General features: G+C 50.4%; 4 protein-coding genes across 4 annotated transcripts; 2 read left to right on the forward strand and 2 right to left on the reverse strand.

Moving 5' to 3' along the window:
- Positions 1-1,017: 1,017 nt before the first annotated feature.
- On the reverse strand, positions 1,018-4,031 carry pdeB (3',5'-cyclic-nucleotide phosphodiesterase PDE2; the record flags this gene model as incomplete). Its single annotated transcript, XM_057174737.1, has 2 exons — positions 1,018-3,791; positions 3,851-4,031. 2 exons carry the CDS (start codon positions 4,029-4,031, stop codon positions 1,018-1,020), a joined length of 2,955 nt encoding a protein of 984 aa, XP_057034888.1.
- A 2,794-nt stretch (positions 4,032-6,825) lies between these two features.
- Positions 6,826-7,243, forward strand: N7457_003693 (uncharacterized protein; the record flags this gene model as incomplete). The annotated part of the gene is given in 2 exon segments (XM_057174738.1): positions 6,826-6,894; positions 6,908-7,243. 2 exon segments carry the CDS (start codon positions 6,826-6,828, stop codon positions 7,241-7,243), a joined length of 405 nt encoding a protein of 134 aa, XP_057034889.1.
- A 589-nt stretch (positions 7,244-7,832) lies between these two features.
- N7457_003694 (ankyrin repeat domain-containing protein) lies at positions 7,833-8,621 on the forward strand (the record flags this gene model as incomplete). Its single annotated transcript, XM_057174739.1, has 1 exon — positions 7,833-8,621. One exon carries the CDS (start codon positions 7,833-7,835, stop codon positions 8,619-8,621), a length of 789 nt encoding a protein of 262 aa, XP_057034890.1.
- A 1,151-nt stretch (positions 8,622-9,772) lies between these two features.
- Positions 9,773-11,004, reverse strand: N7457_003695 (NAD(P)H-quinone oxidoreductase; the record flags this gene model as incomplete). The annotated part of the gene is made up of 3 exons (XM_057174740.1): positions 9,773-10,399; positions 10,457-10,815; positions 10,980-11,004. 3 exons carry the CDS (start codon positions 11,002-11,004, stop codon positions 9,773-9,775), a joined length of 1,011 nt encoding a protein of 336 aa, XP_057034891.1.
- Positions 11,005-11,159: the final 155 nt, after the last annotated feature.

Below are 11,159 nucleotides of genomic sequence, written 5' to 3' on the forward strand. Positions count from 1 at the left end.
GGTCTTGGTTCGTGACAAGATCAGGATCATTCTAGAAATACCTAGGAAAAGACATTCGCAACTTCCAGGGTTGTATAGGGCAGCCCCGGGGGCCTCGCTCGGGATACTCGGGATTGCGTTGTTCCCATACAAGATCTCTCTTTACTCAAATGCAATTGCTTACGGAGTATAGAGCAATTAATAAAGTCTCACTATGCACGTCACATTCATAATTACGCAGATCCTCGGAGTCTACAAAAAAGCACATGTAAAAGGGCGAGTTGAGAAAAAGGGACACTGGAGAATCAAACATTTGATTGAAGAGAAAGAGAGAGAAAAGGACTATCCAAGGTCATGAAGATCTCGAATATCGAGTCAAAGAAAGCCCAATCCGGGAGGTAAAACGCCATCGGCCGATTACCGAACTCTAGAATAGAAACAATAAGAATGAACTGTGCTCATTACACGAGGAAGCAGAAAAGACAAGCAAAGAGAAGTCAAGGAAGGTGGAGGGAACGAAGGTAGAGAGGATGGAGGAAAAGAAAACAGATGGTCGTGGTCATCACACGGAAATCGGTGGGCAAGTCCGATGCAAATAAAAAGAGAAACAGATGTAACGGGACGCGGCCACCGATGCCAGTATCCGTTGCGACGGGATATGTGATGACGCGTGGCTCTCGGCCTCCAATGGAGGGGAGAATATGACAAAGACAAAGAAGACAACTCAGCTTGTCCGTTGCGGTTGATTGCTCGAACAAGCTCTGAGTTTGAATGCACATCTGAGATAAACCCAGTCATACAATAGAAAGAAAGGAGGTATCGTTATCGACTTCGTAGAGTCGTGACCAGGAAAAGCCAATGCAACAAGGAAAAGGTTCCAACGTTCGGTCTCTCCAGCTGGTCAAGTCGTGAATTCATGGAACACCAAAGTGCGGTCTCAAACCTCATTGTGGGATGAAATGTTCATAAGACCATGGCAACATTATACACAGCCGGTGATGGGTACAAGCCCAAAAGCACCGACCAGCATGGAGAGAATCATGTCTCTCCACGGACCTCGTGCGAATGATTGCGACGCTTCCAGAAAGCGAGCCGAAGTCGACTCCGTCGTTTGGGGAGTCGACGGTGACCATGCGAATCGTCCACTTGCGGGACTTCATTCTTGACACTCTCGCCAGTGGTCGTCGAGTGGTTTGGGCTGCGAGTTCTATGGGGTCTTAGCCTGGAATAGTCTTTGCTGGCGCCGTCTTCGGATCGAGTTCGACCTCGACCGAGAATAGAGCCACGGCCGGGGCTGTAGCCACCTAAAGGTTCTGATATATTCGAGGGATAAACATCAGCTGTGCTAGGACGTGTGCTAATGTCATCTGGTCCTCCAAGGTCGCTGTGGGCGCCGCTTTCACCAGAGATCCGCTTCTCATCGCCGCTATCCACAGCCAAGAAGCTCGAGGCATTAGTTGTGGGAGAGATCGGAGTCATAGTATTGCTGTAGGTACTTTGCGTCCGTGTGCAACTGTTGCGATTGGATCCAGTGCGAGCAGACGAGCTGTGATGCGCATGATGGCGTTGAGAGTCATGTGAAAGACCTTGGCGGGAACTGGTCGGTCTATCAGAAGGCTCAGAGCTAGTATCACGTCCCAGTGCGCCTGATAAGGCACTTCCACCGAGCGCCGAGTTCGCGTATAAAACAGCGGCTAGAACAGCCGGGTCCTCGGTGCCAGGGCTTACTTCCGCAAGAGGGCTGTGGAGCTGCGTTGAAACGGAATCACGGGCTGACTCTGGGATGCCTGGGATGGAGAAGTATGAAAGATCTGGCACGGCACCAGACGACTTCCGAGATGATGTATCAACTGGTGGGGCAAGGGGAGTCCCCGTGATCTCGATTTGAGGACCCGAGGTGTCTGGCGATACGACCGGCTCAATGGTGTTTTGATTATACGCACCAGAGTAGGAACTCACGGGACTCTTGAGGTGGTCCGCTGCGCAATCACTTGAACCAAGGAGCGGCTTTTCGGTGTTGATGGATCGAGGTGCAGGACTATGGGAGCGAGGTGAAACGGTGATCTCAGGCCTTTTCTCGATCGGCAGACCTTGCTTTTTGAGTTCCTCATTGGAAAGTTCTTGCCACTGTGCTTGATTGCGACGAATACCGTCCGCAATGAACTGCAAGTGCGGCAGAAGGTCGGATATGCCCTCAAAGAGGGGTAAGGCGAATATTGACATGAATCCGATTTGACCAACGGCCAGCTTGTACACGTTCTCTAACTCTGGCGGCCCACCAAAAAGCGTGGTTTCCATTCCAACCTCTCTCTCCATCTCTCCCTGGTTGGCAAATTCCTCTTGCAGGATTTGCGTCCACTTCCTTGCAATTTTCCACGGCCGAGCCACATTGCTAATGTCGGCACATTTGATCAATAGTCCACAAACGAGAGTCTTGTACATGTCGACATCTTGCGGCTTCCAACCATCCACGGACCGATTGTTTTCGTGGAACTTTTCTTGGAATGAGCCCATTCGCTGCATGAACTTCTGGTGCACACCCATATCTGTGGCTAGAATAGAACTAATAAGGAGCTTTCGCAGCTGGTTATCCTTGAATGCTGCGGGCCAGTGCCGCCGCAGGATCTGGGAAAATGCAGCGCAGTGGAACGCTTCCAGGACGGAATTGTCGTTATATAGTTGAGCAAGAGGGGCATTGAGTTTAACAAGGAAGAAATTGCTAACACCCGGGTGGCCAACATCATGACCAATAGCCGAGATAAGAAGGGTAAGGGAGTCGAACGGGGAGAGAAGAGAGGCCACAGGAGATTCGGCCACAGGACCTTGACCAATGGTTTTATATGCAGGCAAGGCACCGATCTGCAGCAAAAAGAAGAAGACTGATTGTAGCACATCGATTGCATGGCGGAAATTGTGATAAAGGACAAAGGAGTTGTAGGCAGCGCGGCAGGCGAGAAGGAAGTTCTGCAATTCATCCGGGGTCAACCGCCAACGATCTAGCCCAGGCATAGTGAGAGCATGCTGTATCATCTCACAAGCGCCAAAGACCAATTCGTCCTCGGTAAAATCGTGAGCCGAAAAGTCCCAGCTACCTATTTGCTCTTTGATAAGAGGCACGCGGGTAGGATCGAGGTTGAGATCACGCTCCTGGAATTCATGAATGACTTCTTCGGGGTTGCAAATGCCTTTCATGAGCTTTGAGACCATTGCTTCTCTTAGGTACGAATACGGCTGCTCGTCATGGACACCAACCCACGAAAGCTTTCGCTGCTTTCTCCGGGCAAGGAATCGGGTCATCTCTCGCTGGGCCGCTTTGCGGGTACGGTAGGCGTGGACCACAAGTCCTTGGATCCGTGACCGATCGAGCGGAGTGGTCAAGACATCCACAGCACCGGCATCCAGACAACGGGCGATCTGCTTATGTTCCGCCGTGATAGGTCCTCGGAAATGTGGTTGACTCGTGGGACCCGCAGCAGCATTCTCGGGAGTAGGAAGGCGTAAAACGGCAACAGGGATGACTAGATTCGGCCCCTCCTGGGCTTGGATATCGTTTGAGACACCCGAAAGAAGTGACAGGCCGCGTGCTTCATCGGAATGGGTGGAGAAGGTAAAGGTGCGGTGGATAGAGCCCGGAGACGGAGGGGCGTTGTCTGTCCATGAGGCGCGACCGGCTTTCCGACGAGCCAGATTCGACTCTTCGCCGCTAAAATCCACCTCGAAAAAGGCAAAAATCGGGTTACACTCGCTGCCTGCGCGGTCGCTGAGCTCGGCGAGCTTCGTGGCAAATGTGGATCCAGTATGGCAGAGATAGACTGCAGAAATCAGGTGAAATCAGTGAATGTACAAACGCGGCGCAGGGTGTACAACCTACCTTGTTTGCACACCTCCAGCAGCTGCTCCACATCTGCCTGCAGGGCCTCCGGTTCTTCGGGGGACCCGAATGAACCTGCAGATGATATGGCGGATGCGTCAATGGAATTTCTGCGCACCCATCTCTCCGACCGCACTCGGTCGTCAATATAGACGCCCGAGCAATCCACGCGATCCACCATGGTGTTTCGAGAAGGTAGGGACAACTCCGATCAGGCTATGTGGCCAGAATCACGAGGCCCACAAGGACTCAATCGGAGTGAGGGAACGGAAAGGAGTCGGTCGGGGAGTGTCTTAACTCGCATATGGCGCAGATGACGAGGATCGAGGTTGTTCGGTCGGCAAGGAGGGAAAGGTATGAGTGACGTGGGCGGTTTGACAGAGAAGATGGAAAACGAATGAGAGAAAAAAAAAAGAAAATAGAATGAGCGGCGTGTGAGGGAAGATAGTATGGGAAATTGGGAGAGATCCGAGTGAATCGGCTCAAAGAAAGTCGGGAAAGGAATGACAGGAGTCGGCAAGCTCCCAGTGCACTCGAACAATGGAGTTGTTTCCTGCAGGCAGTCCGAGTCGCGTTGTGGACTGTTCCGAGACACTCCCAGAGTCTAGATTAGGTGTCGCACTAGGCAGTTTGAGCGCGCAACCCACTTTCCACCCCCGGAGTCGAAAGCAGTGAGCCAGCAACACGTGAGGAATGTCGAGGGCGAAGGGGGTTCAATTGGGTGAAAGAAACGGGAAGGGAGAGGCGGGAAAGGACGTCAGTCCGACATGGCCCAGAGGTGAGATAAGAGCAACAAAGAAAAGAAAAAGAAGAGTCTAGGGAAAGAAAGGCAATCTAGCAGTTGTCAAGAGAAGCAAAACACCAGTGGAGGGGCGAACACGGGGAAGGGGCTTCTTTCCTCCTTCCAGAAGGCCTTGGGGCGGGACGGGATGATCCTCAAGTAATCTTAGCTACAGGGTGTCAACGGGTACTTTTGCCTTCTGAAGGCTCGAGGACCCGGCTCAGGTCTTCTGGCGTCTTGTCCGAACTGGTCTCTACCGCTGTCTCTCGTTTGGCTACCGGATTTTCTCGCTTTCTCGCTTGTTCGCTTGTTCTATTTTTCTCTTTTTTTCGCTTTTTCTGTCTTTGCTGGCAGAGCCTCCCAAGCAGTGGGCCCCATGACGCCTCTCTTCATTTTTTTTTTCTAGAAGGATTAGGTAAGCGGCTTAACACCTGCGCTCCACGATGAGACTACCTAGATGAGGCAGTCGACAATATCATAAAGACAGAGGATCTCCCAATGAGACAGAGACAGAGCTATATGTGAGTGGATGCTTCGACAACGTTGCTAGCACGTCCCATGATACTATGTACAGCATGCTAATTTAAAAAGAAAGTGGAGAGGACGTTTGGGCCAGGTTGGGGCCAAATCTCTCGGAAATATCCAATCCCTCCAGGGCTGATCTCATCGCTGATTAGTCGTCTCCACCGGGGGCTTCCAGGGTTGTTCCAGCCATGCAGACGCCTCGGATAGATAGACCTGGGCAAGACCGTGAAGAGGAGCAGGTCCTCATATTATACTCAGCTCGAGAGAGATGTTGCTCACCTGTACGGAGTCCTCCGTAGAGAGCGAGTGAAGATATATTCCCACGGTGGAACGTACCCAGGTGGGCTGTGCGCGCTTACCTAATCCCACCTTGCAGCCCAAGGTTATAGTCCAGATCTCCACTTTTTCTATAAGATATCACCTGATCTCGCTGCCGCACAAGATGAAGCTATTCGCAAAAAAGCCCCGCAATCGATGACCTCACCATCAAATAATATCATAAAATTCTCAAACTGACACCGTTCAATAGCTCTTGAGATTTGACGTGTCGCCCATATTTTGAAATCAATTTGAAATCGCTATTTAGGGGTTAAAAGTAGGGTTGAAAGCTACAATTTTGGTAAGGGAAAGGGGTGCAGAGTTTTCAAAGGCGGCCTATGTAGGTAAGATTCAGGGTCAGGAATACTAAGGGAATACCTGTTAAATACGGAGTATAAATACGGCGGACTCCGTGCAATTGGCCGAGAAAAAGTTGCGGGAAACATCCCAAAGGGGTTTAGTCAAGGTGCCCGTCATTCTCATAGTATAGTCCTATGTCCTCCTCTTACCATATAGTATCACTTTCTTCATCTTACTTCCTCGAACGAGGTATCTCGATACATTGCAATAATGAGTGTAACGAGCTCCAAGACAAATCCAGATACCTCGCGCTAGGTAGTCAAGCATTAGCAACAATTTCAGCATACTAGACGGAGTTCTAGTCACTCCAAGCCTCCCCACTGAGTATGTATTAACTGTGGCTGTAGTAATATCCTAAGACAAGTCAACAGTGCTCATCAGCATAAATAATGGGGGCATCAAGGCGAAGAAGAGATCTTCGAAAAATAAAGTAAAGTCAGGAGTCATAGGACGCAACCGCGGGGCAAACGCTTCGTTAGTGGACATTTATCCTACAGTCATGCCCGTATATCACCTGAAGCTGAATGAATCAGATTCCACCAGTACCTAACGAGTAGCGTCTCTTAGACGCGGCTCCTCCTAGAGTCCCCTCTGCTCCTTCCTCATATGACCTCGCTTTCCCTATTCTCCCCTCCGATATTTTCCAAGATTCTTTCATCCCTCTTCATCTGGCACTGTGTGCCTACCATCTCTAACCTTCACCCGATGTCAGGATATGGTAAGGATGACTCATGACTCCAAACCTTTCCAAGGTTGAACCTATATACATGTGATTTTGGACAGCAACATCCACACATCCTGTTCACCTTGATACCTTTTCCGAAAGACCTATCTTGCTCACTATAGCCTAACATTCAGACATGTCCGATCACTTGGAATCCCCCGACGTCAAGTGTTTCGAGGCACTACCCAATGACACGCTTGAAGCCATCGGCTCCACGGCCAACGAGTCTTGAGACCGTATACAATCAATTCCGGGTCGCAATATAGAATGGCCGACCGTTATGGTCGAGGTCGGGGTCTCAGAATCATATCTAAAATTAAAGACAGATGCATAATGGTGGCTCACGAAGTCCAAGGGCGATGTGAAGGTTGTGATTATTGTGTCGATCAGTCACAGCAAGCCCGCTCTCAGGCTTGAGACTGTTCTTTTAGACCATATGGTTAGGTCTTTACGAAGCCAACGACCCCGTTACGTCCCAATCATACGACAGTCCATTACCGTATCCCGCCAACTGCAATCCGGCACATGGATTACTGTTAGCCCAGCAGTGGCTTTGGCTATCGAGTTTAAGGACTTACTTTGTCGCCAGCCGGTTTCCCCCTTCCCCCCCGAGCATAACATTAAAATCTCACCTGATCGGTTGCCACAGATCTCAAGCAACGTTTGGAAGGAGCAACTTCTATAAGTTAATTCTTACCTCTTTTAGCTCGCCCAGCTTCTTGAAACAGAAGGATCAGAGAGGATGGCCGCTAATCAAGGTCATTCTATCCTATACCTATGAATATGCTCCTAAATATGTGTGGTGATTGCAATCAGACCGCAAATCCAAATGTATATCGTGAATGCCGCCCTATGGATATCGGATTTCTTAGAAGAAATCGTTCGATATTATAAAACGAAGCTGTGACACGGAGATTGATAGTGCTTTGTAACCTCTCATCCCTCCGATTTACTCCAAATAAGGGTTGAGTACAAAAACGTACAATCCTCCGACGGAATAATGACTAGAATACTAGCGTTGGATATCGTACAATCGTATAATGGGAGAACCCTTCGGCCCCCAAGCTAGCAGTAAGGGACTGCCTTCGTAAATGAGGCTCCATCATCTCGGTAACACTATTTCTCTACTAGTACAGCAAGTGACTCAGATTATATTACTGTCAGCAAGATTCCAGGGTAATGGGTCGGTCATGTGTTTTTCTCTATATCTCAATACGACCTCACTTAACCATCTCCATCTATCCTTTGATCCGGATATCCGGCAACCTACTACAATGGAGCCTAACGCCTTTCACCGAGAATTTCGCCATGCGTGCTCCGTTGGCGACATGCCAAAAGTCCACGAATCAATCGCCACCGGCCGCTTAACCGTTGAAGACCTTGACGCCGGACTCAAACAGGCAACACTAATGTCACACGCCGATGCTGTGGCTACCCTTTTTGACGCAGGTGCTCGCGTCTCAGAAGGGGCAACGGGCTGTCTCCACGGAAAAGACTTCCACCAGGACCCTCGGATTGTCCGCCTCTTCCTAGACAACGGCTTGGACCCCAACGCGAGGACTTCTAGCGGCGAACCTCTACTCCCTATGATTTTTAATCCCTCGGCGGCTGCTGTATTACTCTCTGCCGGCGCGGACCCTAACCTCTGCGGACCGAGAGGAGTCCCTCCCCTCGGCAGGGCTATCGTGAGCATCAAGGAACCAGATACCTCCATGCTCGAGCTATATCTCGAATACGGCGCGAAATTGGAATCAAATCTACTCTTCTACTCTGTCGCTCCGCGTGTACAGCAGCGCAAACTGATGACCCGCTTTCTGCTTGACAGGGGCGCAGACCCGAATGTGACTTCCGACGAATGGGGCACACCTCTACACCTCGCTGCGAGGCTCGGCGACGTGGAAATCGCTAAGATGCTGCTGGAGGCTGGCGCGGACCCCACTGTCCTGTCTGTTGGCAGAAGGATCGGTAAAAAGAAAAAGACACCAGCGCAGGTGGCTGAGTACGTGAGACATACCGAGACCCGCGAGGCGATACTCAGTCTCTTCCAGGGTTCCTCTCGCTAAGTACTAGTAAGAACCTAGATAGCCAAGTTAGCGTGGCATTGCTTAGGATCCTTCGTTGGCTTCGCTTGGATCAGGAAGGGGCCGACAGGAAGGGTTTTCTAGGCTAATGCAGGAGTAAAATTGGTTTACCTGCCGCCTTATTCACCCGATCTGAACCCTATCGAGGAGTTTTTCTCTGCATTGAAGGCGTTCATCAGGCGTAATTGGCGGCGATATGAACAAAGACGGACCAAGGATTCGCATCTTTCGTTGAGTGGTGTGTCGAGATTGTCGGATCTCGAGAACGAAGTGCAATCGGTCCCTTTCGCCATGCTGGCGATATTGTTGAAGACTATCCTTGAGCGTCGGAGCTGATTATAGATCTGCTAGAGCACCTCAATAGTCCTGCACCTCGTATATCAGGTCGCCCGTATCTATGAAACAGGGTGCCCCCATTTTTATCTGACAAGATCAACGTGTCAGATCTCTCCCTCTTTCCATAGCTCAGCTAGTGTTCTACCCCAATCAACCATCTTCATGATGCATCTCGACGTCTCTCTCAGTAGACTCTGACACAACGCTCTAAACCTGATGTACAGTTAGCCTTAGGTCGATGCCGAATAAGGTCCTCTATTATTCCTTGCCGATCGAAAAAGCTTTTGAGCGAAAGCAATCCTACTGTAGACGGGTTAGTTGTATATAATCGAGTTCTTCACTTCCCCCGGTACAGGTGACCTCTATTTTTAAAAGCTTGGTTGCCTCACGGTCCCTCGAAAATCTCTTAGGTATTGTGAACCCGAATAGCAGCAAACAAGCTAATCATTATCGACATTCTCAAGGATCAAAAGCCATTTCCCTCTATTCTCACCCCGTAGCCAGTTCTCGACGAGTTTGAATATGTTAAATATGTTAACTTTAGGATCCTGACAACCTGTGGTTTTAACCCTGCGATATAATACTTTGCTCGAACCGGGCTTCGTTACTCCCGTGGACCCAGAAAACCTATGTTGCCGGCGATTCGGTCCTAGGAGTATTCGATGGCAAGTTGGGATTTCCTTCGAGTTATCATAAGTAATAAACCACACCCAACACAGGCATATTCAGAGAGCAAATTCAATTCGAAGCGAAACCAACCGAGGACTTTACATCTTCGTAGTAGTTAGGTACATCCCCTACTCAAACACACAAATAATCTTCCCTTTAGTAGTATTACTCTCCAGCAACTGATGCGCCTCCTCAATCTTCTCAAACGGAAACACCCTCTCCACAAACACCTTAAACGTCCCATCACAGAACCGAGGCAATGCATGCTCAACAAGGGTATCCCGCAACTTACCCTGGTACTCGAGGTCCCGGCTGCGCAGTGTACTCCCTTCCACCCGCACCCGCTTATACAGCAACGGACCGATATTCACTCCATCCGGCAACTTGCCCCCGCCCATAAGTCCGAGCAACACGATGCGGCTGTCCCGCGCCGCAACATCCAAATTCCCCTGGAAATAAGTGCCCCCAACGAAATCAACAGTCAGGTTAACGCCCGCGCCACCCGTCGCGGCTTGGACCTCAGCCGCCCAGTCTTGCGTCTTATAGTTAAAGGCTTTGGTCACGCCGAGTTCCTTTTCCAGGAAGTCGATCTTCTCCTGCGATCCCACAGTCGCGTAGATCGCTTTCGCGCCGGCGGCTTTGGCGAGTTGGATTCCCGAGATTGACACGGACGATGCGCCCGCGTGCCAGAGGACGCTTTGGCCGGATTGGAATTCGCCGATCAGGAAGAGTGCCTGGGATGCGGTGATCCAGGTCTAAGGCGTGATTAGTGTGGGGATTGGGGTGATTCGGGGTCTGGCGTTAGCGCATACCTCGGGGACTCCGGCGGCTTCTTCCCATGATAGCTGGTGCGGTTTGTGCACGAGCATCTTTGTAGACACGGCAATGTACTCGGCGTATGCGCCGCCGTATGCGAGACCGAGAACTTCATCCCCGACCTTGAAATCTTCGTGTCCGTCGGGTCCAAAGCTCTCGATCACGCCGGAGAACTCTACGCCCATGGTTGAGGGGGCTTGGGGTGGAAGTGGGTACAGACCCTGTCGCTGGAGTAGATCCATGCGATTCAGGCCGAATGCCCGGATCTTGACAATGGCCTGGCCTTCTGCCGCTGTAGGTTTGGCGATTTGGTCGACAAAGAGGCTTGTTGCAGGGCCTTTGCCGCCTTTGATGCCTGGGAGTTGTTAGTGGCTAATTGTGACATTGGATATTATCTGTGGAGCGTGGGTATAGAGGAATGAATAGATATAAGGAGGGCATCGAGGTGCAAATATATTACTATCATGTCTTGTAAATATCAGGTGTCCCCTCCACCTCCTTGACCCCGCAGTTACTTACCGATAGCTCGCATGGTTTCACTCATTTTGACCGAGACGTGTACTATGACTAGTCAATGTTGTCTGTGCAATTACGGGCAGAAATCGATCTTTTATATTCCCAGAATGTTCCGATTCTCTCGAGCTGACCTCATGTGCATCGTGATCGGCATTTGTCAGCATCGCCGGCTTCCAACCTGAT

This window comes from Penicillium paradoxum, assembly GCF_028828445.1.
Source record: "Penicillium paradoxum strain IBT 22861 chromosome Unknown utg000003l_segment0_segment0, whole genome shotgun sequence".
In the NCBI taxonomy this organism is placed as follows: Eukaryota; Fungi; Ascomycota; class Eurotiomycetes; order Eurotiales; family Aspergillaceae; genus Penicillium; species Penicillium paradoxum.